The 27488-nt window shown below is 43.2% G+C and overlaps 1 protein-coding gene across 1 annotated transcript; it reads right to left on the reverse strand.

Annotated features, from left to right (window-relative positions):
- Positions 1-12693: 12693 nt before the first annotated feature.
- On the reverse strand, positions 12694-19651 carry LOC133912879 (uncharacterized). The gene is made up of 10 exons (XM_062355835.1): positions 19550-19651; positions 19273-19490; positions 16740-16913; positions 15913-16318; positions 15511-15773; positions 15148-15216; positions 15014-15070; positions 14319-14371; positions 14160-14235; positions 12694-14034 (listed from the first exon to the last, which is right to left on the reverse strand). The coding sequence occupies exons 1-10, from the start codon at positions 19634-19636 to the stop codon at positions 12984-12986; spliced, it is 2454 nt and encodes an 817-aa protein (XP_062211819.1). The 5' UTR covers positions 19637-19651; the 3' UTR covers positions 12694-12983.
- Positions 19652-27488: the final 7837 nt, after the last annotated feature.

Below are 27488 nucleotides of genomic sequence, written 5' to 3' on the forward strand. Positions count from 1 at the left end.
CATATATTACTTGTTGTAAATATAATCATAAACTAGTTATGATATTATATTTGCTCTAAAACCATATCAGAAATCGTAGATGTATAAAATTTGCCCATGCATATCACACATGTGCATGGTTACTATTATTGTCCAAAAGCACATGCCAAACCATGTTTTAATCAGGTAAACTATCATAAAAACACACCTTTTAAATTAAATTTTACAAAATTGTAGTTTCTTCATGCAAATGTTTTGTAGGTGGCATCCCACACCCACATGTCGGTCACATACCATAATTCATTCATTTGGTAACGCTTCTAGAAGTGCCATGTTGCGAGTTGTATAAATATCACCTTCCTTTTTTGCTGGTTCTATTTGCATCACAAGCATGCGACGTTTTCAAACACTAAGTGGAATCGAAGGTGAGATTTTCAAACACTTCAACAAACTGAAATCGTTTCAATTATGTGGTTATGACCGAATAATGTGTTATTCCAAAAGTGAATATCGTTTACATTGATGCCGTATGTGACTTGTTTATGAATCTCTTTGTTTATGTCATGATGTTATTCTTAGTCGATCCTTGGTCATATATCATTGTGATGATACATTAGACTAACACATGTATTGATTGATGATCATGTTTCATGGATCATAGGTATAGAGATACCAGGTCAATATGTGAAAATTTATGTTAGAGAACATGATGTTGGATAGACCCACCTTGAGATATTGCTGGGATTATTATTTATGATGTGCCATTAGTTATTATCTCAAATGGTGTATCTGTAGGATCCTTAGACCTGAGATCGTCATTTGATTCTCAGAATGTGTAGTGGCATTGTCGGAGGATGAACTCCTGTCGCAGGGATCCCGAGAGACCCCTTTTTAAAGATTCGGCCGGGGGATGATCCTGAACGAGTTCGTCGGGGAAATAAATGGAAGCGGAAATAAATGCAACAGCCGGTGGTGGGGGATGATCGACCTAGTGCAAAAAGAAACAAATGCACTGGGGTTTAGACAGGTTCGGGCCGCACGGGGGCGTAATACCCTACTCCTGTGTGGATGCAATATCCTTCCTTGAAGGGAATCCTTCAAGGATGTATCTGGTTACAAGGGTGTGTCGTCTAACAGAGAGCTTGAGGCTCCCTTGCTCTAGCTCTACTCGAGCTTGCTTGTGGAGTTCTTCTGTGGTTCTGAGTCTTTCGGGCGTTTCTTTTGGTCTTTCTGTTCCTCAGGGTTTCTTGTGAGGATTCTTTGAGTGTGTCGGGTTGGTCTAGGTTACTCTATCTCGGGTTCTCAGGTGTCCCTTCCTGTGTTATCCATCCCTTCCTTTTATACACACGCCGACCTCGACTTACCCCAAATGGGAAAGAGGGGGCGCGAGTTCCAAGACACCACAGAGAAAGGCGTCATCATTCCGTCCGGGTGAAGTGACAGGGGCGGTGGAAAAACACGGCGCGCATCCGACCACCCGTTACTGTGGACGTCCTGGCGCCGTTGAGAGGGCCCACCGAGCGGCCACAGAGGCACCCGGCGCACCCACCCTGTCTTGTTCTTCTGCCAGGGCAGGGTGGCAGGCGGAACGCTTTGATCCTGGCAACGTTATCCCAAGATACCCCGGATGATACGGGACGGGACCCGTGCAATTAATGGACCCACGCCCCTCTGCCAAAGCATGGCAGGGACTGACACTGCGGCGTGGGCAGTTGGGAATGTCAGGATGTTAGGATGTCAGGCCGCGCATGCCCATTAAATGCAGCTTCGGACCTTTGACTGGCTGACACCTCGCCGACGGGTCCTTCCGGGTCGTCGGGGCGTCAGGTGATCTTGCGCGAACCTTCGGGGAACCGAGTGCTCGGGGGCCGCCACGTGCAGCCCCGAGCACTCTCTTGTAGAACCTTCAGGGAACCGAGTGCTCGGGGGCCGCCACGTGCAGCCCCGAGCACTCTCTCCCGAGCACTCCTGTAGAACCTTCGGGGAACCGAGTCCTCGGGGGCTGCCACGTGCAGCCCCGAGCACTCTCTCCCGAGCACTCCTGTAGAACCTTCGGGGAACCGAGTCCTCGGGGGCTGCCACGTGCAGCCCCGAGCACTCTCTCCCGAGCACTCCTGTAGAACCTTCGGGGAACCGAGTCCTCGGGGGCTGCCACGTGCAGCCCCGAGCACTCTCTCCCGAGCACTTGGCTGTTCGGCCCATCGGGGGACTATGGTACTCGGGGGCGAGCGGGCACCTCCCCGAGCACTTTCTTCCCGGTACTTGGAGTCTGCGGGTCATCGGGGAACTAGGGTGCTTAGGAACCAGAGGCTGTGGCCCTGAGCACCTTCTCCCGGAACTTAGATTTTCCTGATCCTGCAGGGGGGACCTCGCGGGATGGTGACACGTGGCGGACGGCCGGCCTGGTCTCGGGACTCGGGGACCCCCGGTTCCTGATACACCGACAGGCATACTTTGAGGCTGCCAAACACTATTCCGTAACTAGATAGTTATAAAGATAGTTTTCAACTTTATCATGAAATATGTCGTGGGGTATGAGCAATAAAGATAAAATTTGCCCCTCCTTGACAATGAGAGAGATATCTCTAGGCCCCTCGAGGTATTTGGATTGAGAAAGTGCATGGCCATGCCAATATCATTAAAGAGTTAATCATGATGAATCCACTACTTGATCGAGTGAATGGTCGGGCTATCATAAGGGTGGCACGTATCTCTCCTTGAGCTTGATTGGTATCGTGAGGCGAATGGATCGGTGTATGTGTATATCAAGGTTCAGCCGATATGATTTTTTATGTATACTCGGGAGTCAACATGTCCTGCTAAGGATCGCTATTGATTTCTGTTTGGAAAGAGTTTCTGATTCGTAGCCATTTGTACATGAACCTAACGGGTCACACACTTAATAGGTTGGAACAAAATATAGGAATTGGATTCGTATATGGGTTTTGATTGGATTGTGATCCATGAGAAGTTAGAGTCCTAAAGAGCTTCCAACGTGGGAGCCCATTGGCGAGATCTATATAAGGAGAGACGTGGGTAGGGCGTGCAGAGGTTGAGCTACTCTGAAACTCTAGTCGCAGCCTTCCACACGATCTCCCAAAACTCTAGCCACGCGTGCGGTGCTAGCACATTGGTGCTCGATGTTTCTGCCTAGTACATGTGGATACTGTAGAGGCGTTGCTGCTATTGTGATGCTGATCTACTCGAAGTTGGTCGAGGAACACGACCACCTTCTTGGAGTTGGTCGAGGAGCACGACCACTTGCTCGGAGTTGGTCGAGAAGCACGATCACCTGCTCAGAGTTGGTCGAGGAGCACGACCACCTACTCGGAGTTGGTTGAGGAGCGTGACCACCTGCGCGGGGATGGTCACGGATCTGATCGAGAAGTTGCTCGAGGAGTTTGATGCGCATGATGTTAGATCGGTCTACTCCAACTGTTCTTCCACTGTACTGCGCATCGAGCGGTAACGATCTAAGATCTCCTACTAGCATGATTTCCTGGGTGAATGAGGTAGAAATTTTTTGTTTTAGGCTAGCGTAGCCTGCACGTTCCCCAACAATGGTATCAGAGCCATCTTGTATAGTTTTTGATCTGGATCAATCACATATATGTGATATGTGATAGTAATAGATTGGATCTATTATTTTAGTGATCGGTTCATGTGATATATCGGTCGCTGCATGGTTTGGTGTAATTGGGATTGGATGAGGTGCGAGTCGATGGAACCATACGACCAAAAAGATTAGCACGATCTCCCACTTGGTCGCGCGTGTGACTTGTCCTTACTGGCTGGAATCACCATCGGGGCTGACAGCACACGCCGCTTAGTGGTCAGGAGAACAGTAGATCGAGGATGTGCGTGTTGTCATCGTTTCTAGGAAACCACACGCGATGATCAATATGATTGATCCAATGAAAATTGAGGCATTGTGAATGACTCGAAATCGGTTGATATGATGAATCTGATGAAATTTTCATAGCGATTCCATAGATACGATCTATGAATTTCTGAGAGGTTTTCAGTACGCTGCTCTGAAACCCGCGCGGGGGGGGGGGGGGGGGTGGGGGGCGGCTTACACCTCAACCCCCCACCCGCTAACCGGTGACCGCCATGCTGTCTGAGTCTAGGGCTTATAAAGATAACATGTTAATGTTGCAATATTAGAATTTGATTCCACCCTTAACTCATTTTTGCAAAGAATGTTGTGACTAGTATGGTCTTATTATGTATGTGATGTATGTTTGTAATTTTCATGACCTGCGTGTCATGTTTAATTGCAGCCTAAGGCTGTCATGTTATTGTATAACGGTTTGCGTGCCGACATGTGATGCTTCATATTCTCATGTAATTTATCTAGTGCTATTAGGTGTAATCGGAGGATAGGGACCATGGCGATAGAGATCACCATGTAAAGGGGCCATACTATGTCACAATTAATATGATTGCTTGTGATGCTTATTTATATTTCTGTCATGCTGTTTTATTCATGTTTTCTATAAGATGGATATGTTTACATGATAGAACAGCTTCCCTCAGAAAGATTAAGAATAATTGATACCCTTCCGATAACTGTACCTACTTAGGTTTTGATCATTGTTTGGTAGGTCTGCCAAAGCAGGATGCCGGGCATCCACACACATAGTGTTGGTTTACTTAACAAAGATATTAAAATAGTTTTAGGCTTTGGAGCATAGTGTTAGGGTCGGGGCATTCGATACCACCCAACAAACAAGAGTCACATAGGGATGTGATTAGCAAGATGTTGCTTACCTATATCACCTAAGTTTCTAGTAGCTATGCCAAAGCTCACTAGAACCTAGTTGAATATGGATCTTGTTCCACTATATATCGTTAGAGGGAAATGGTTTAAAAACATATAGTGGAAGTATCTTTTGTTAAATTGTTTAATGAAAGATTACATAAACATAGTGCTAAACTTCGCATATTATTTCTGTTGTAGATCATGATACCTACTGTTAATGCCAATTCCAGTTTTAGTTTGCCTTCGATTCTTAAAAAAGAAAAGCTATCTGGAACAAACTTTATTGATTGGTATAGAAATCTGATAATTGTTTTCAAACAAGAGAAAAATGAGTATATTCTAGAGGTTCCCTATCCTAATGAACCAACTGATAATGCATATGCCGCTGATCAGAGGGCTTACGAGAAGCATACTAACGATTCACTCGATGTTAGCTGTCTCATGCTTCAGAAGCAATATGAGAACGTGGATGCTCATGATATGATTGTGGGACTCCGAGGCATGTTTGAGAATCAAGCTAGGGCTGAGAGGTTCAACACCTCCAAGTCCTTGTTTGCGTGCAGGTTGATAGAAGGTAGTCTAGTTAGTCCTCATGTGATCAACATGATTAGTTACATTGAGAGTCTGGAAAAACTTGGTTTTCCCCTGAGTTGGCTACGGATGTGATTCTCCAGTCGCTTCCTGCAAGCTCTGAGCCGTTTATTTTGAATTTTCATATGAATAGCATGGAGAAGAGCATAGCCGAATTGCATGGAATGCTTAAGACTGCTGAGGAAAGCATTAAGAAAAGCTCTAGTCATATGATGATGGTTCAGAAGGATACCAAGAAGAGAAAGCGTAAGGCCAAGGCTAAAGAGACAGTTGAGATCTCGAGCTCAAAGCCTAAACCTGTTGAAAAGTCCAAGGCAAGCCCTGCTGCTTATGATGCTTGCCACCACTGCCATAAGCCTGGTCATTGGCGGAGGAACTGCAAGCTATACTTAGAACAACTCAAGAAGAAGAAGGGAAGTAAGACTTCCACTTCAGGTACAAATGTTATTAAAATTAATCTTGCTACTCGTCCTAAAGATTCATGGGTATTTGATACTATAATTCATCCTTGAAAATCATTGTAGGGACTGAAAAGGACTAGGAAGTGTGCGAGAGGTGAGATGGATGCTCGTGTCGGCAATGGTGCAAAAGTTGTTGCGTTGGCCGTCAGTGTTTATTCCTTATTGCTACCCTCGGGATTAGTTTTGGAATTAAATAATTTTTATTACATTCCTGCCTTAGGCAAAAATATTATCTCTTCTTCATATTTGGAAGATGGATATGATTTCATAATAAAGAACAAGTGTTGTTCACTTTATTCGAATGGTATGCTCTATGGTAATTGTCAATTGGTGAATGGATTATATATTCTAGATCTTGAGGTTGTCCTATCTATAACATCAATACGAAGAAGCCTCGGCTTAATAATTTGAATCTCACTTTTATTTGGCATTGTCACTTATGTCATATAAATGAGAAACGCATGCAGATGCTCCATAAAGATGGTCTTCTTGATTCATTTGATTTTGAATCATTTGATATATGCGAATTTTGTTCACTTGGCAAGATGACTAAGGCGCCTTTCACCCGTCAAGAGAGAGGTCGAGTGAGTTGTTGGCCCTTGTACATACTGATGTATGTGGACCAATGAGCACTATCGCTAGAGGTGGTTTTCAGTACTTCATTACTTTTACCGATGACTTTAGTAGATATGGTTACATCTACCTAATGAGGCACAAGTCTGAGTCATTTGAAAAGTTCAAGGAGTTTCGGAATGAAGCAAAAAATTAAGTTGGCAAGACAATTAAATTTCTGTGATCTAATCGTGGAGGTGAATATTTGAGCCATGAGTTCGGTGATCATCTAAAGAAATATGGAATTGTTCCACAGTTGACTCCACCGGGGATGCCTCAATGGAGTGGAGTGTCCGAACGGAGGAACCGAACTTTGTTGGACATGGTCCAGTCCATGATGAGCCACTCTGATCTTCCAATATTCTTCTGGGGACACGCTCTAGAAACTGTTGCATTCACTTTAAATAGGGTTCCATCTAAAGCTGTACAGAAAACTACATATGAGATATAGACGGAGAAGCATCCTAGGTTGTCTTTCCTTAAGATCTGGAGTTGTGAGGCCTATGTAAAACATTTGACGTCAGATAAGGTCACTCCCAAATCAGATAAATGCTTCTTTGTGGGGTATCTTAGGGAAACCAAAAGATATTACTTTTATAACCGAGAACAAGGCAAAGTGTTTGTCGCCCAAAACTGTGTTTTTTCTGGAGAAAGAGTTTCTCTCAAGGAATATCAGTGGGAGCATGGTGCAATTCAAAGAGATTCGAGAACCATCAGAAAGTGTTTCAGCTTCTACTGAATCACAATTGGATGTTACAGAATATGTTGTGGAGACACCAGCCCCATGACGGTCAGAAAGGATCAGTCGCATACCTGAGAGGTTTATGTTCCTAATAATAGAGCAGTGCGATATATTATTGTTAGACAATGATGAACCTAAGACTTACTCGGAAGCGATGGTGGGACTGGACTTTGAGAGATGGTTTGGAGTCATGATATCCGAGATAGAATCCATGCACGATAATCAAGTTTGGAACTTGGTTGATCCACCTGATGGTATCAAAGTAGTTGAGAAAAGATAAACGTTGGGTTTTTAAGAAAAAGATAGACGTTGATGAAATTTTTTACATCTATAAGGCACGATTGGTGGCAAAAGGTTTCAGGTAGATTCAAGGTGTTGATTATGATGAAATATTTTTGCCCGTCGTAATGCTAAAGTCTATCCGAATCATCCTAGCAATTGCCGCATCTTATGATTATGAGATATGGTAGATGGATGTCAAAATGGCTTTTCTTAATGGAAATCTAAGTTAGGATGTGTACATGACACAGCCTGGATGTTCTGTCGATCCGAAAAATGCTAGAAAGATATGCAAGCTGCAAAAGTCCATCTATGGGCTGAAGCAAGCTTCTCAGAGTTGGAATCTTCATTTTGATGAAGTGGTCAAAGGGTTTGGTTTCATCAAGAATGAAGAAGAGTCTTGTGTTTACAAAAAGGCTACTGGGAGGGCACTTTCTGGTTTTATATATAGATGACATATTATTGATTGGGAATGATATTCCGATGCTTAATGCTGTCAAATGTTTGTTGCAAAAGAGTTTTTCAATGAAAGATCTAGAAGAGGCAGCATACATATTGGGCATAAAGATCTATAGAGATAGGTCTAGAGGGTTGATTGGATTAAGCTAGAGTACATACATCGATAATGTATTGAAAATGTTCATTATGCAATATTCCAAAAAGGTTTCTTGCCAATGTCACATGGCATCACTCTCAGCAAGAGTCAGTGTCCTTCAACCACTAATGAGCTTGAGAGAATGAGTGTGATCCCATATGCTTTCGCTACCGGGTCTATCATGTATGCCATGCTTTGTACACACCCAGATATCTCCTATGCTCTAAGTGTTACGAGTAGATACCAATCAAACCCGGGTGAAGCTCACTTGGTAACAGCAAAGAATATCCTCAAGTACTTAAGAAGAACTATGGATATGTTCTTAGTCTATGGAGGTGAGGAAGAGCTTGTTGTAAATGGTTACACCGATGCTAGCTTCCAAACCGATAAGGACGATTCGAGATTGCAATCTGGTTTTGTGTTTTGCCTCAATGGAGGAGCAATGAGTTGGAAGAGTTTCAAGCAAGAAACGGTGGCCGATTCCACGACAGAGGCCGAGTATATTGCAGCTTCTGAAGCTGCAAAGGTGGCTGTTTGGATCTGAAAGTTTATTTCTGAATTAGGTGTGGTGCCTAGTGCTTGTAATCCAATGAATCTCTATTGTGACAATAGTGGAGCCATTGTGCAAGCCAAAGAACCTAGGTCGCATCAGAAGTCCAAGCACATACTACGGCGCTATCACCTTATTCGAGAGACTGATGGGGGTGACGTGAAGATATGCAAGGTGCAAACAGATTTGAATATTTCTGATCCGTCGACAAAGCCACTCTCGCGGCCCAAGCATGAGGCGCACATGAGAGCTATGGATATTAGATACTTACATGATTGACTCTAGTATATGATTTGTTCATGAAACTCTTTATTTATATTATGATATTCTTAATCAACCCCTGGTCGTATATCATTGTGATGATACATAAGACCAGCATATGTATTAATTAATGATCACGTTTCATGGATCATAGGTATAGAGATACCAGGTCAATATGTGGAAATTTATGTTAGAGAACATGATGTGGGATAGATCCACCTTGAGATACTGCTGGGATTGTTATTTATGATGTGCTATCAGTTGTTATCTCAAATGGTGTACCTGCAGGATCCTTAGACCTGAGATCGTCATTGATTCCCAAAATGTGTAGTGGCATACTTTGAGGCTATCAAACGCTATTCCGTAACTAGGTAGTCATAAAGGTAGTTTTCGGGTTTATCATGAAACATGAATTTGCCTCTCCTTGATAACGGAAGAGATATCTCTAGGCCCCTCGAGGTAGTTGGATTGAGAAAGTATATGGTCATGCCAATATCATTAAAGAGTTAATCATGATGAATCCACTACTTGATCGAGTGAATGGTCGAGCTATCACAAGGGTGGCACGTATCTCACCTTGAGCTTGACTAGTATCGTGAGGTAAAGGGATCGATGGATGTGTATATCAAAGTTCAGCTGATATGATCTTTTATGTATACTCGGGAGTCAACATGTCCTGCTAGAGACCGCTATTGATTTCGGTTTGGAAAGGGTTTTCGAGTCATGCCGTTTGTACATAAACCTAACGGGTCACATACTTAATGGGTTGGAACAAAACATGCAAATTGAATTCGTATATGGGTTTTGATTGGATTGTGATCCATGGGAAGTTAGAGTCCTAAAGGTCTTCCAACATGGAAACCCATTGGCGAGATCTATATAAGGGGAGGTGTGGGTAGGGCGTGCAGAGGTTGAGCCACTCCGAAATCCTAGCCGCAGCCTTCCACACGATCTCCCAAAACCCTAGCCGCACGTGCGGTTCTAGCACATCGGTGCTCGGTGTTTCTACCTAGTACGTGTGGATACCGTAGAGGCATTGCTGGTATTGTGGCGCTGATCTGCTCGGAGTTGGTCGAGGAGCATGACCACCTGCTCGGAGTTGGTCGAGGAGAACGATCACTTGCTCGGAATTGGTCGAGAAGCGTGACCACCTGCGCGGGGCTGGTCGTGGATCTGATAGAGAAGCTACTCGAGGAGTTTGACGCGTACGACGTTAGATCAGTCTACTCCAACTCTTCTCCCGCTGCACTGTGCGTCGAGCGGTAACGATCTATAATCTCCTACTAGCATGATTTTCTTGGTGAGTGTGGTAGAAATTTTTTGTTTTAGACTAGCGTAGCCTGCCTGTTCCCCAACAGGAGGGAGGGTGTACGTCCAAGGAAGAAGAATGAGAAGGATCAATTAAGCCAAGAGAGGACCCAGACAAGTCCAAAACCAAACAAGCAATATGAAGCGAGTCTAGTCAAATTGAAACAAAAAAAGATATCGGTGTAATAAGTAAGGGGGTGCCTCACCCGACGGGTCCCATGTTGTCATGTGTCAACTGGCGGGTGAACACCCTCAAAACTATGGTCTCACCTTGCGACCGGGACATGGCTCCTGTGACTAGTTCCCTGGTCGCAGAGCAAAACCTTGTGACCAGCCCTTGCTGCTTGTAGAGTAGGTACATAAGCAGTCGAATCACATTTAATACCATCCACTTGAGTGTTTTCCTTCCTCAATCACTCTCTTTTAGCGAGCAAGGTCGTGGGCAGACGCGTTGTGCATTGACTTGTCCCGCAACATTTAATGCTACAGGATGGCCTCGCAGGTGAACGTAATGGCATTAAGTGGATGAGACAGGACGTGTCGAATGGTCAGAGCAAGACAGGCATGACTATCCATCGCTATGATGGGCTAGGGGTAGTTGGCTTCATCAGGTATAGGTCTGCCACAGAGTTTGGTACGGTCCGTTTGTATGTACATATTTTCCCCTTGTATATAAAGGTGGGAGGACCCGATTTGTAAAGACACAGAAGACATCATATAACAAGTTCATCCAATCTATAACAAAATACACAGGATATATATCTATCATCCCACAGGAGGCTTGAACCTAAATAAAATACTTGTGTTCTTGAGCCTATTAGATCCAACCCCCAAAAACACAGATCAACATGCCTGTCATCTGGTACACCCTAGATTCATTGTAAGGGATCATCCCCAACAATAGCCCATTGAGATTCACAGTAGATTTAAGTCACATTTAGATTCATCCGATAATAGCTTGAGGATTTAGAATACGAGAGAACTTACTGAGATCCTTAAGAATAGATTTAGACACACCACTATTCTAGTTGTCTTTTTCTAAGATTAATCAAGACAGAACATGAGGTATGACTATTATCCTAAAAAAACCAAGAACTGTATAAAATCTCGTGACATATTTGATACGCATAATTAATGACCATATATCCCTACTTTAAATAAGTATTTACATAATCAACTTTACCAATCGTTGACAATGATGAACGTCGAACCTTCCCTACTCAACTTAACATTGTGCAAGTGGAACCTCCCATGTTCTCCACCATTGAAGAAATTAACTAAAATGTTCTTTCGCTGCTGTAAAGCTCAGCAAGGGGTAGATAAAGGGGAAGGCGAGTGCAACCTCCCCTATCCATCACCGTTAATGAAATTAGGGCATCTTTGGTCCAGAGATAAAACTTAGCCACACTTTAGTTAGGCAGGTTTGACTTTTATTGTTTGGTTGTTACCACTACTGTGGCATGCCTAACTAGCTCTCTATCTCATATCTTAGACTCATTTTCTAGCTAAAGTTTACTACAATTGCAGCATTCCTTACCACAAAAAGCGTGGCATTCCACACTTTGAGGGCCTTTGACAAAGTGAGGCTACTAGAGGTATAATCAGATTGGATACGGATGGATATTGTTGATCCTATATCCTATCTTATATTTTTTCATCAGAATCGGAACTGGACATAGATGGTGTCGGATGCAGATGCAGATAGTCTCAGTCATGAATACAGATCAATACATATTGAATATGTGATGAGTTAAATGCAGATAATGTCGGTCATGAAGATTTATTCTGATATTGAGTAAAAGCAACAACTATATATATGGTATATATTATGATTGTTTGATCATTCCACATATCCAAAACTCAACTATGTTAGAGTTTCAACAAACAAATCAACAATATATTCTCATAGGAGGAGTTATGTTAGAGTGAAATAGGAGAAGTTACAAGTATCCAATATACTGCCTAAAACTTATATTAATTATTTGAATATATTAATAACTTTAAAATGAAAAAAGTATCAGTATAAACTTGTAGATATCGTCGAGAGCTATAATTTTTATATAAAGATTATCTCTATCAGACTCAATATAAAAAAGTTATATACTCCAATAGATATGTTCTTATAGTTGTCGGATAGTCTTAGGATATATCTGATTTTATATCGGATATCTGACGGATACTTAGTTCCCTACATCCGAATTTAATATCCAATATAATCATCCGAGATTTCTTTTAATATCAAGATCCGATTAGTATGTAAAACTGTTCGGATGATTGGACAGGCGAAAAAATCTAACCTGTTTTCACCCCTAAGGCTACCAACCAAACTAAACCTAAAAGAAAGATTATTTGCACCCTTCCCTGAAAGATTACTTGTGCCCTTCTCTCACCACCCGAGACCACGGGGAGGCGATTCATCAACTTCGCGGGGTATGAGGAATTGGTGGAGAACTATACGAGAGTTTTAACATGAATGTTATGTTAAAAACAGCCAATAAGCCTCGCATGCTAAATGAGAACTTCAGACACCTCTTCTGGGGACAAGTCACAAAAACAGAACATGCAGCAAGTACATACATCTTAGCCAAGCCATGTTCTCGTCCTCGATATCACAAAAAACTGATCTTTAAAAAATCAGTACACCACTATAACAGCTATGAGTGTTTACTGTTAACTACAGGGATACAAAAAACTGATCCCCATCGATATCACTAAAAACTGCGATGTATCCGTCCTCAAATCTTCCACACGGTGTAGCATAGAGGGCATGGGTATCCTATTCACAAACTTACATACAACACCTTCCAACCAGCATACTCACATTATGCAGAACTCAATGTTCATTGGGCTCTTTTGCCTACTCCTCGATGCTCCATGTTGTCACAACCAGCCTCAATTTCTGACTGAACTTTCTTCGGCTTCCTGAGACGCATGGTGGTCTGCTTGATGCGGCCTTTACCCAGGTCACTTACTAAGAGTAGGCGGGACATGACGTAAGACAAAAGCTCCTCCCTGTGTGAGAATGTGAAATCCAAGTGAGCATACTCAAATTCATTGTACGAGACCTCCACACCAGCCTTCCGCATCAGTTTGTAGTGCTTCTTTACCATGGATGGTGAGATGACTCTGTCCCTTTGCCCAGCGACTAAATCCACAGGGATGTCAATGAGACCATAATGGGCTCCCAGGTCCAATGGTTCTGGCGTTCCATACGCTTCCACATTTGCTGCAGGGCTTCCATAATCATACATCTGGAACCTTTTCGCCCTCTTTATCTGCGCGAGGTGAAGAGCAACATGAAATGATACACCAGGCATGTCATCCATGTTGTAGTGGGGCAGGCCGAGTACTCCCACCCAATTTGAACTGTCACCACCAACGATATAGCCCATAAAGGTTTGGACTAGACCACCCAAAGCTGGATAGTTGTGGAAATCCCTGGCTAATTTGTTCAGAAGCATCCTAAAGAATCGAGTTGGTATGTAAAGCCCGGGTATAAGTGGAGCAAGAAATGGACCAACAAACAGAATGAGCTTCTCTACCATACTGAACACCACATTGGAATCCTCGTGAAAACCTGCAGGAGATAACAAGACCAATCTTGACAACCTGTGGGGCTTCTGTGCAATCCTTGATGTCACCACATACATCAGCATCACCGCACCACCCAGGCTATGGCATACAGCACAAAGCTTGTAGGGTTGATCTTCTGTCCCATCTTCCTGTGAAGCCTGTACTTCCAAATTCTTTATCTTATCGTTTTGATCTTCTGTTTCCTTTCTTGATAAAAGCCAACTTTTGCCAAGTTCTGAAGTTTTAATCTTGTGAATTTCCTCAATTATTGCTGGCATATCTTTGGTTCCGTGCTCATTAACAGAATATTTCCAGTACCTGACATGGATTGAAGAACGAAAATCAATCATGAGCATGCATAGCGACCAAAAAATAACTTGACCAACAGGATAGATTTATCGCATGCTTGTGATAAAACAGATATACCCAATAGTGTTACTTACTTGTAGGAAGAAATATTTTTATCTATATGCTCTCTCGAGACCAAGCCACGGAGATTTCCAAGAAAAACATCATAACCTAAGTTCCCAGGGAAAAAAAAAACGACATGAGCATGTACTTCACAGCACTATAGTACATTACATCCAGATTTCACTTCTGACCTTGATCGTAAGCTGCAAATGTTGGTGAGCCAACAACACCATTTGACACCCAACTGCAGGGTAAATAACAGGACAACATATGAGGCTCAAATAATCTCGAGAGCATAATACATCAGACTAACAGCTTTGAACTGAAGTCAAACAAATACGTTTGTAGCTCAAAATATTTCGATGATTCCTCAAATTTCCCACTATCAACTTATCATCTCAACAGCCCCTTTGGATTCTATATTCACTAGCATTAAAAATTTCAAATGTAACTGTAATTTTCAGCATTTAGATATTCTAATTATCTCTGGGAAATAGACTGACATATTCGTCAAGTTATATACAACAGTTTAGTATTTTATAGATATTCTAATTATCTCTGGGAAATAGAGATAATTACTGAAAACAAGCAAACAACTATAACATAAGCTCATTAACCATAGACATCTTGCAATCTTATTAAATTTCATATCATCCAAATGGTTAAACAACTCAGACCAAACAGGTACAACATTACAATTTATTTTTTTGAAAGACCTGATGATTTCACCTTCTTGAGTAGTGGCAAAACTGTTTAGATTATACAGATGCAAAACAAAGAATAGCGATGTAAATCAGAAGAGCATAAAAGCAAAGAAGAAACACGACATAAAGCATGACAAACAGATGGCATACACCTTTATGAAAGTACTTTGGTAGTCACTCACCCCATAGATGAGTCCAATATCCCATGTTGAAACAATACAACCTTCCGTGAATCACGCCTAGAAAAAGTAACGCATCAAGTCTCACTCCAGAAATATAGGGAAAGACAATGCCATGAGATATTTATTGTTTTCACCTTGGAATTCTCTCCAGTAGTAGAACATATCCGTCTGAAGTAACTACTTTTATAGCCTCAAAAGGATACCTGAAAAAATGGACAGAAGAATTCAATCATTGATAAATAAAATGATACAAATAGTTTATTAAAGAAACTCTCAGTTCTTCTTTGTTAAATGAAGCTTTTAATTAAGTATCCACAATTATACTTTAAGTCAACCATGCTACAGGAACTAGCATTTAGCATCTTTTAGCATATGATGCACGATGGACCTGCAGTAGTACCAGACCTCCAGAAGCCACAGCATACATGTTCATGATACTATGACTAAGCTACACACTGACTTTAAACGTCGCAAATAGGAAAGGGACAGGTGCCTACCCAAGCTCAGTTATGACATCTTCACAAGTCCGGGAATCTGTGTTGAACGGTTGACGATACACAGTCTTCCTTTCAGTTGGAACTGGATTATCACTGCCAACATTAGCTGTTGGAACATCAACAACAGAACTATCAGGACCACTTCCATGAATCCAGCAAAATAACTTCTGCCACACTTCTGAAGGAGAAAGAACATAATGTGCTCCTTTGTGAACAATGTCAAAGACTGATTCGATGAAAATCTCGATTGCCAGATGGAGATCCTAAGTGAAAAAAAGTAGGTGAATGAATATTAGACAAGCATTGGAGAACTTGAACAACAAAGGTTCAAATTATCATAACCTGCAGTGGAAAGTAAATAAACTGACAAGGAAATTCAATTCCAGTTTGTTTTAACACTACCTCAAAAACTCCACGCCTCCTATCGGTCGCACGTTGAAGGAACTGGTCCCTTATATGAAATGATTTCTTGGCAGGACCAGTTCTTGAAAGATGAGGACTTTCTGCTCCTTTAGCAGATGTCCTTACTATCCGAAATTTGATAGCATTGAACAAAATGAACAGCAAAGATAGGAAGAATCTCAATGGCCAAAGAATCCAGGAAACCACATATCTGATATGTCTTCTCAATCGACGATCACGTCTACCAAAGCTGCTTGCATGTGATAATCGTGAACTTTGGGACAACGGTGAGGGAGGACAGATGGACTCTTCATTGTCGTCATCCCCAGGGATAGAGTCAGCAACTGATTCAGTATCAGAATCGACAGAAAGTTCATGTATGAAGTCATTAAAGGAAGAGACCCCACTAAGTTCACAACAAAAGAAGAAATGAAATTGTCAGAAAATAGCAAAATAATGTTACCAAAGGAAACAAAGAATACACTAATTAGGCTAGCCAGACTAGATTACAACAGTAAAAAAGGCAAGAGGTATATATCACCAGTCTAAAATGGTTTACATAAGTTCTCATGCAAATTAAAACAACCTAGACTATATTATTTACCATTCGCATAGAATCTATTCAAAATTCTCCAGCAACCAAAAGATAGATCTCATATAGAATACACTACAAAGTAACAGGTTACAGACATTCAAATGTTGACACAAAAAACATGGCTAGGAAACAGGTATGCATTCAATCAACACTTGTTCTTTTCCTGCTTAGTTTTAAGAATAGATGTTCCTCAGCATCACAAACATATACAGCATGAAAATGTTATCATTACCTTTCCATCCATCGAGGAAGACGTGGCCCACGGAGTGCTGGCTTAAGTTCCCAGCCACTGATGCCATCTAAAATGTTGCCTTTTCCAGGTAGTAGAGTCAGTAATAGTGCTGATATTCCATTTATGAACCTTGCAATATTGTTCAGTGACTCATACGTGACTGTCTTCACAGATCTGCCCATAGAAGTACCAGAAGTCAAATAGTGCATGTCATATGTACAGACGGGCTAAAACAAGATCAACTTAACTGATACTTCTCTGTTCCAGGTCTTCAAAATAACTTACAAATGAAACCAAGAATGTCTAAAGCCTCATGCTCCCGTGGAGCACATATGTCAAATGCAAATCAGAGGCTTAAGTAGAATTGTGCAGCAGTGCTAAAACAAGATCAACTTAAGTGAAAATTTTCTGGTCCTGGTCTTAAAAGCAATGTACAGATGAAACTAAGAATTTCTAAAGCATCAAGCTCCAATGGAGCACGTGTCAAATGCAATCAATTTAGTTTGAGCTCTGGGAATCATCCTACGGAGATACAAATAAGAAGCATGGACACAAAAGTTGTTCCACAACAATAAGTTTTGAGTTACAAAGCATTGTTATCTATGAAGAAGGGTAAAACAAGTACTTGGTTCCTCAAGGTTAAATGTCATGATCCACAAGTTCATCCAAATGCCAAAGCTACTGATAGTCTCATCTTACACTTTATTAACAGCATTGCAGAGACGATTCAATAAGCTACACCCATGTAATTATCCACTGTTGTAAATATCAAATGAACACACTGTTCAAAACCTGCCTGTTAGCCTGAATAAATGGCTGATTATGCATACTAGATCCCCTCCATGGTTACAAGTATTGCAAAACCCGGTAGTTAAGAGGTTTAATGGGCTGATGTAACTGCACGAGTTATAACATTTACAAGGTTCTTTGAATGGCTCCCTGGCAGAAGAATAGAGCTTGGCCACTCTGCCCATTAGTGCTAAGCATCCATGTCATGACTTATCATTTGATCCTTGTACCAGTCATCGTTGAGGTTTACTTAGCTTTCACGTTTATATCCATCAAATAGATGCATTGGTTGTTTTCATGCTAGAGAGTATGGTTAACAAGGTTTAGAACCCCGAATGAACTCATTGGCAGAGGACAAATAAGTTCACAAGCTGTTCGTTGTTTGTCCATCAAAACAAGTTTGTGATTGCTATGAAGCAGTAAAGAAAGAACTAGTTCCTTGAAAATTTTGTACATATAATTTTGTGAATACTTCTAACAAATCTGTGGTCTGTATCTGCTCTTACACTGTACATTTTCTTCAGGTCAAGTTCTCAGGCAACTAGAATGTTTCGGACTCTGCTTTTTTTTAACCCTTTTTGAACATAGCATGTCCTAAACCATCGCCAGATTTCTAACAATCCATCATAAAGAATAGTTGTTGCAACCATTTGAAATAGGATTTATTAAGAAGAACAATAGCCCATTTGTCTAACCGAATGATTCAACCTGTCATAACAATACCATATTTGAAAGTATACCTCCATTCACTTTAATTTTTCGCTTAATTCAGCAGTGGCTTAATACACGCCTTTTACAGTTTTCCTTTCTAATGATGTGAGTAAAAGTAAAATGAAAAGCAATACTATAGAACTACTTTAAATAAGGATAACTAATATTGTTTACTTGTGACAAATCTAAATACTTCAGGCATATGGGAACCACCTCATGGTCAGCTGGACAAGTGAGGGTGTGCGACTCCAGCATCCTCGTTACACGTTGCCCGCCTCAGGTTGGTGCGCCCCAACAGGAAAGGGTACATCCACGCTTCACGTTGTCAGATTTATGGCCAGCATTTGCAATGGTAGGCTAGTGCTAGGGCACAGTGTGCGTTTGTAGGGATGTGTGCGTGTGTATCGACCATTGTAATTTATGGCCAGCATTTGCAATTGTAGGCTAGTGCTAGGGCACAGTGTACGTTTGTAGGGATGTGTGCGTGTGAATCTACCATTGTAATCTTAGAAAAAACTACTTTCATGGATATTAGTAGCCAATATTTTGAAGTTTGATTACACAATATCCTAAAACCAGACATCTATTTAGGATTGGAGATAGTACATCACAAGCATGCCCTGTTTTCAGGTTACCTCTGCTAGGAGATTTTTAGAAATCAGCTTCATAATCTAGGGTTACCGAAACCACTACTCTTACAAAAACACATTATTATCCACGCTGATCCAACCAAAATCATGTATTAAGGTAACCATTGGCGAGGCTAACATCCTACAAAATCCCAGACGATAAACGTAAACCCAACTCAAAATTCCAGGATAGCAACGCACAACTCGTAGCCCCAAACCCCTTCAATAACGAAACGAACATCAAATCTCATCCCAACATCTCATCCTGAAACCACCAACGCGCCACAACTCGCCGATTCCCCAGACCCTGACAAGCTATTCCTCCGGACGGACATGGCAGCACCGACACGCACACGAACTGCGAGAACGCGGAGGGGCAGGAGAATGAGGGCGGGGCTGCTTACTCCTTGATGACGGCGATGACGTTGTCGACGAACTCCTTCAGCATTATTGACCGCCGATTGATTACCGCAGCGACCCGCGGATTAGGCCGCACCAGCCTCTTCTGGAACCTCGCGTCGCGGCCGTGGGGGAAGGGAAGGAATCTAGACGAGGTGGGGGACGGGGCAGACAAAGGAAAGCCGGGCACGGGCGGTTGGGTTGGGGTTCCTGTTCTGGTACGCTGGTGCTTTCGCGTTAACATTTTTTTCGAAACAAAAAATGGAAATTCCGGCGAATTACCTGGTCCACATGTGGTGCGACCGCGATACGGGCGGCAGCTTCTGTTCGAGGGATTGACACGTGGGCTGGAGTAAAATTAGCCCACATGTCGGCTGCTGATGTGGAGAAGTGGAGAGTTACGGATCGATAGTGTTGCGTGGCGTGGTCGGATAAACAGTTTTATTTGTGAGGTACTTCTCGACCGTTAGCGGAAGATGTATGGTGTTGATAGAGTACCTTTCGTTTGGAGGGAATGATTTCGTGCGGTGGAATAATGCAGTGGGGTGATGTGGCTCTGGAGGTTTCTCTCTGTATGCGCGTGTACACGTGCCCACCGTTGCGGATGGTTAGGGCCACCTGGTGCGGCATTGTGGTTGTATCGATTGTGCAATTTTCAACTTACGTATTTGGACTTTCGAGTTGGAGATTGTTTATGGAATATTAATTAGCTCAAATTCATGAATTTCAAGTTCAAGCCGGATAACTTCAAACTTAAATCAGAAAACACTTAACAAATTCAATCGCAAAACGTTCAGTGGTGTGGGTTCGGATTGAAGCATTGTGTGGCTCCCACGCATTTGAAACGTTATAACAGGCACACCTTCAAAATTAGTTGTTTTATATATCACCGCTAAGGTGAGTATTATCAGGTTTCGTAGTGTTTTTAAACTTTCGACGATTGCAATAGTTTTAGGAAGCATGTATTTTTCTGACAATTCTTATTTAAATATAGGGAAATTAGTTGTGATCAAAATTTTAGTTAGCCAAATTTTAGGTTGTATTTGGTAGTGTTCTGAATTCTTTAAATTTGAATTCAAATCACTTTGTGGGATGTTTGGCTAGTTATGGGGATTCGGATTCATAAAAGAGTGTATGTGAGAGGGGAGATGTGATTCTGGTGAGAAACACCATTTTTAGTTATTCTCCTGCTAGTAAAAGAACAAAAATATTTCTCCTAGTTTATTATATGAATTAGAAACCAAATTATTCGTTTGAGAGGGGAGAGGTGATTCCAGTGAGAAACACCATTTTTAATTACTCTCCTGCTAGTAAAAGAACAAAAATATTTCTCCTAGTTTATTATAGGGATTAGAAACCAAATTAATCGTTTGAAAAGGTTTTGAAAGAAAAATAAAATCTAGAATCCTGCTAAATAGGGGCCTTAGTAGTAATAGTGTTGGCACACATCAAAACAAGCTCACAAGCCCAACTCAGCAACACGCCACACGATGGCACACGTGATTTGGTAGTGAGAAATATTTCTGATCTTTTTTTTTACACCGAAAACAAGAGAATCCTTACCAAATGGGTAGATTGATTTCTGGTTATTGCAAGAAAGCAAGAGAAACATCTGTTTTTTTTATAGCAGGATAATCACTTAAGATAGCGTTTCTCACTAGAAGCACCTCCTCTTTACATACAATCTTTAAGAATCAAAATCTAATGTACTAACCAAACAATTGCATTAATTGATTCTAATTCACCATAATCTAGAACATGAAGATTAGAAATCACTACTCTTTCCAGTCCAACAGAGGACCGCGACAGGGTAATTACGTGGAAACATGGGTCGAAGTGTGGCGCAGGGGCTGGATGGTGCCACGAGGTCATGCTCATGCGTAGATTAGATGCATAATGCCTACTCTTAACGGCTGACACTTATTCAGTTCGTACCTGGTACACATCAGGATTTAGGATGGTATACTGTCGCTACTCTCATATCCCCAAATTATAATTTAGAGATGAATTGTGAGCAGAGTTTGCACACTCCTTTTCTTTTAGTTTTTTTGGTTTTAAAATTTTTGCTCAATGAGATTCCGATTATTATAACCACATTTTGTGGAATACAACCTTGAAATTCGAAATTAGTTATTTATTTTAGAACTTCGTGTTGCAAATGAGATGGAGCAGAACCTAAAGCAGGACACTTCTTCGAGCAAGAACTATAGAGATATCCTTTGCAAAAAAGAAAAAGAAACAGAAACAGGAATAGCAGAATCCTCACGTATAATCACAATGGTTAAACCAATTTCCACGGAGAACACACAACGTGCGGCTCAAAATATGCTAAGCAGTAATATGGGGTCATAGTCATTGCTCAGTCAAAAAACTCCACCATGTAATCATAATTTAAATCTAGAACTGGCGTATTTATTTATCATATTTTCCAAGTTATTAGCAGGAGGATTATATGTCATGAATTTTACAGTTGTGACAACAATAGCAACTTCCATCATTTCTTCAAATAAAGAACATCATCATCATCATCATGAGTGAAAGAATGAAGACAATGCTGAGGATAACATAAGCTGCAAGCGGCAATGTTGCTGTCCCTTCTAAGTTCTAAATGGCCAATTACAAGTAACTTTCATAGGGACAAAAAGAATGGTGACATACTTAAAAACATGAGGGAAAATAGCAAACAAAGCTTTTCACCCTTTATAAAAAAAAGCTTCTCCCACATTGCCCCTCAAACACTCAAAGATGAAAAAAATAACGAAAGATAAATACAGTACTAAACAAACTGAGGAGCGGTCGTAGAATGATGAAGACTATTCCACCATGCTTGAGCGGTGGCGCCTACCGCTCTAGTGGAGGCTGTCCATAGCACATGTAGTGGTCACAAAGTAAGGATCCTCCAAGATGTCCAATGCATTGGCCTCCTTTCGGATCCTGTCATTGTTGGAGCGTAAGGTGTCCGTGCTGATCTACATGTACCCCAATTGGACAGTGTTATCATTGAGGATGGAGTAGATGTGTAGGTGAACTACGAGCTTAGGCACAAGGCACGACTGTTGAGGCTGCAGTGGGAACAACATGTACCCATGGAATGGGTACAGTGGGACAGCATTGCGAAACTCCATGACTGGGTCGTAGCTCGACTCAGTTCGAGGGGGGGGGGAGTCCAAGAATCCCACACCTAAGAGAACTGTGTGCAGCTATTATGGCATTATCGGTGTAGCAGGTAACAGGTGTCTCACCCGGCGGGTCCCACGTTGTCACTGGTCAATCGACGGATGAACACCCTCAAGACTACGGCCTCACATTGTGACCAATATAGAGCTCCTGTGACCAGTTCCTTGATCACACGATTATTGGCAAGAACTCATTGAATCTGTTGTTTGGACACAAAACCCTATGACCAGCCCTTGTTGCTTGCAGAGCAGGTATTCTCCTAACCAGTCAAATCACATTTAATGCTATCCACTCGAGTGTTTCCCTTCCTCAGGTACTCTCTTTCGACGAGTAAGGTTGTGGGTAAGCGCGTTGTGCAGTGACCTGTTCCGCAACATTTAATGTTACAGGATAGCCTCGCAGACGAGCGTGACAGCGTTCAGTGGATGAGACAGCGCATGCTGAACGACCATTGCAGGACAGGCGTGACTATCCATTGCCATGATGGGCTATGGGTAGTTGGCTTTATCAGGTATATGTCTGCTACATAATTTGGCATGATTTGTTTATATGTACACCTTTTCCCCCTTGTATATAAAGGGAAAGAACTCAGTTTGTAAAGATATGGAAGATATTCTGTAACAAGTGCATCCAATCCATAAGAAAATACATAGGACGTAGGGCTATTATCCCACAGGAGGTATGAACCTGTATTAAATCCTTGTGTTCTTGAGCCCATTAGGCCCGACCCTCAGAAACACAAATAAATGCGCCCATCCTCCGGTACACATCGGATTCATTGTCAGGGATTATCCCCCGACAGTTAGCGTGTCAGATAGGGGCGCATTTTTCGCATTTTCTTTAGATTTGGAGACTATGGTTGGCCTACTCACATCCGGATCTATGGTTGCGGAGTCCCATTTTGAGGACCACGACCGTCACGAGATTTTCATCATGGGGTATGACCCAGACGAGCCTGATGTGCTCCAAGCATGGATACCGAGCCAGAGTTCAAGGATTTTGAGATCAAACGTGAAGTTTGCATGACGGCCCATGCAACGGGGGGCAACAACGATGCTTGTGCCACGGGAACCAGAGGTGAGCCCCAAGTCGTAGGCCAAGACGAAAACCAGCCCGACGCCAGGCATGGAGGTGGTCCTATATTGCCCCAGCAACTGCAACACCAATCGGAGGAGCGCCCGCTAGAGGTCAAGACCTTGGCGGCTTCGTCTTCAAGGTCGTCGCGCGACACACGGAACACGAGAGCTGGGGGCTCCCCCCTCACGATGTCTCACCACTTTGTGATCAACGGCTCGACTACGAGGCCATGACCCCCGTAGAACCTGTAGACTGCACGAGTACTTCTTAGCCACCCACCGGTGGTGATACCGGAGAGTTCACCGGTGACACCATGGTTGCATGATCTCGCTCTCTTGGTATAAATTGCCCGACGCCAGATCGTGGCGGCTGCCACCCCGTCCACCATAAGGAGTGGATAGGGTAGTGGTCGGTAGGGTTTGCAGTGGGCTCCGCAGTAGGAGGGAACCCGTAACAGGAGTGGATGAGGTAGTGGGTGGCGTTGTAACAGGGAGTACAAGGAGACCCCCACCATGGTGGGACAATCCACCCGCTGAATTGCGTGACTCGCTTCGCCACCGCGACCTCCACAACGTAATCCGGGGACAGAGCACCACCCGAAAATAGGAGGACCGTGCCCAGCGAGAGCAGAAAAAGGGCAAGCGGCCCTGTCACTCGCCTTCCTCTTGCAGGGAGACGTCGGACTCCTCCGTCCCTTCACTAGGGCTGCGAGACCGACAGCTCTCTCCCCGGTCCCATCGACGAGCGGCTCCCTATTACAGGATATAGTGTAATTCTTTTTCTGCCCGACTGCGAGAGGTGCGCTGGCAGGACAAGTTCCAACCGATACTAGCCAAAAAGTACGATGGTTTGACCAACCCGGAGGAGTTCCTGCAGATCTACACTACAATGGTGTAGGCCACGGGGGGCAACAGGAAGGTCAGGGCAAATTATTTCCCGATCGCCCTGACCGGTTCGCCTCGATCATGGCTCATGAACCTCCCCCGCGGTTCAGTTCATTCCTGGGAAGATTTATGCGGCTAGTTCATCACTAACTTCCTGGGAATCTACGCCCAACCTGGGGTCGAGGATACATGTACCAAGTCAGGTAGTGATAGGGTGAGTCACTACGAGATTACATTCGACATTTCACCGAATGCTAAAATACCATTCCAAAAATCATGGGCGAGTCCATGGTCATCACGTTTTGGAGAGGGGGGGGGGGGGGTCAAAGACCAGAAGATGGTCGAAAAGCTGGACACCAAGGAGGTCTAGAGCACTACCGAGATCTTCGAGCTCGTGGAAAAGTGCATGTAGGTTGCCAAGGGCCGAGAGCGTCAGACTCGCGAAGCAGTAGAAGACCCTTGGACAGCCCGCTCTTCCAAAGGGATCGGCTGGAAGGAGAAAAAGAAGAATAAGCGTAAGGTCGGGCCACCCGATGTCATGGCAATCGAGCAAGCTAGCCAACCATGCCGATGCTTCAAGAAGAAGGACGAAAAGAAGGGTACAAGCTACTGGATCCACCGCATCGATGCACATAACCTTATCGAATGCAAGGTCATCTGAGGCATCATCGACAAAGAGCTTGGAGGCCGCAAACTAGGGCGCGACAACGATGGTGAAGACAGGGCCAACCCTGACCAATCAGCTCTGGGTTTCTAGCAGGCCGAGCACGTGGTCCACCATATCTTTGGGGGTTCTACGACGTATTCCTCAAATAGGAAATACAAATCGGTGGTCCGCGAGGTATGCGTGACCATGTCAGATCGAGTCCACGACTAAAGTAGTTGGAGGTACCCCTCATCTTCAGCCAGGTGAATCACCCTGCATACGCCAAGCACCCCGGATATTACCTCATCATGGTCGAACCCATAGTGCATAATATTTGCATGGGGCGCGTGTTGGTCGATGGAGGGAGCTCCATCAACCTCCTCTTTGCCGACGTGCTAGATGCCATGCAAATCCTGAGGAGTGCGTTGAAACCATTTCCTCCTTTCTTCAGGATCACCCTCGCCTCCTTGACTAAGGCCATTGGGTTAGATCGAGCTGCCCATCACTTTCTGTTCATCGAACAACTTTAGGACTAAGAGGGTCCTATTCGACGTAGCGGACTTCGGGGCTACTTACAACATGATCCTAGGGCGACCAACATTGGCCTAGTTCATGGCCGTTGCCCACTACGCATACCAGGAAATTAATATCCCTGGTCCCAAGGGAGCCATCGCCATTTTGGGCAACCAAAAGACAGCCTTGCACTGCTCTAACTCCCAGGTGGTAGCTCGAGAACGCCATGCCCAGTGGTCGCCTGAAGAAGGTCCACATAATCATCAATACCAATAATCGACTCAAGGCATTATGCCTAAACAACGCTGACCCATCCAGATTGGTCCAAATCAGGATCGGCCTGGACCTAAAATAGGAACTTGCACTCATCACTTTCCTCCAAGCCAACGCGGATGTCTTTCTTGGAGTCCGTTTGATATGTCTAGAGTCCCTAGGGACATGATCGAGCACAAGTTATCTGCGTGACTTGACGCACGACCAGTAAAGCAGAAGGCGCATCGACTTGCACCCAACCGAAAGGAGGCACTTCGTGAGAAGATCAACAAGCTCCTGGAAGCATGCTTTATCCGAGAGGTGCAGTACCCGGAGTGGCTGGCTAACCCCATCATGGTCTGAAAACCCAATGGTAAGTGGAGTATATCTGTTGATTTCACCAACCACAACAAGGCGTGCCCGAAAGATCTCTTCCATCTACCCTAGATCGACCAGCTTTTTGACTCGACTGCCGATAGCGCTCTGCTAAGCTTCTTAGATGCCTGTTGGGGTACCATTAGATTAGCATGTGTCGGGAAGATGAGGAGAAAACTGCCTTTGTAACACCCTTTGGGGTCTTTGGTTATGAAAAAAATGCCTTTTGGTCTGAAAAGTGCCAGTCGCACTTACCAGCAATGCCTTCAGTTCATCCTTCAACCACAACAAGATAGAAATGTCAAGGTATCTGTTGATGACGATCTCTAGTGACAACCTTTGGAAGTATGACATGAAGCTGCACTTGGAGAAGTGCATGACCGCAAGGTGCAGGAGCGGACCCTGGTTATAGGCGACCTCATCCTAAGGAAAATCTAGAATAAGGTAGGCTGAAACAAGCTCTCCCCCAAGTGGGAAGGGCCCTACACAGTGGTCAAGGTTACCCGACCTGGTGCAGTCAAACTAGCTATGGAGGATGGCTGTGAACTGCACAATTCTTGGAATATAAACCAGTCGCGCAAGTTCTATGTGTAAGGCTACTCGAGCATGAGCTTGTTTTTTCTATTTTGAAGGATCTCCCAGACAAGACCGAACTGCCATCGGCTTGTAAGTTTTTCCGATTCAATGACCAGACACTCTGGTTTGTAGGATACCCCAGAGAAGAATGATCTCCCATTGGCTTGTAAGTTCTTCTCATTCAGGGGTTAGACTACCTAGTCGACAACTTTTTTGTCGACTAGATGGTCGAAGGCTAGAATAGTTTAGGATTTGTAGACCTTTTTATGCTATTAGTTTATTTTGCATATTCGCTCATGTGGTGAGTATCAAATCAATTGGGAGGGAATGAATGAAAATTGCCACTTGTGCAGTGTTAGGGATATGGGCAACTGAGGGATAAAGACCACGAGGCTACAAGTCCTAACTCGGATCGAGCTCTAGTCACCACCGAAGGGCTTATCATGCCAAGGGATGTCCTAGGCACCACAAACCTAACTAGCAGGTTGTATGGAAAGCCTTGATCCCCTCTAGAAGTAACGAGCCTACTCACCACATGAACATAGGGAAAATGTATATAAAAGCATGTGATTGTATTACAAAATGACCACCCGGGTAATGCCTAGGGGCTGGTTCTGATATTCTATTTAGTGTCCCCAGGATCGAAAAATACTTGCCAGTGGTTCAAACCAGATAGTCCAAAGAAGAGAGCGGGTTGCGAACAAATATAACTCCACAAGGT

The sequence above is a fragment of the Phragmites australis genome, chromosome 1 (genome assembly GCF_958298935.1).
Source record: "Phragmites australis chromosome 1, lpPhrAust1.1, whole genome shotgun sequence".
Lineage (NCBI taxonomy): Eukaryota > Viridiplantae > Streptophyta > Magnoliopsida > Poales > Poaceae > Phragmites > Phragmites australis.

What these genes read in the sequence shown, in the direction of transcription:
- LOC133912879 (XM_062355835.1), bottom strand. Translation starts at nt 19,636, where the DNA reads ATGTGGGCTAATTTTACTCCAGCCCACGTGTCAATCCCTCGAACAGAA. An exon ending in TCGCACCACATGTGGACCAG is followed by an intron (nt 19,491 to 19,549) that starts GTAATTCGCCGG and finishes CGAAAGCACCAG; the next exon opens with CGTACCAGAACAGGAACCCC. An exon ending in CTTCCTCGATGGATGGAAAG is followed by an intron (nt 16,319 to 16,739) that starts GTAATGATAACA and finishes TTGTGAACTTAG; the next exon opens with TGGGGTCTCTTCCTTTAATG.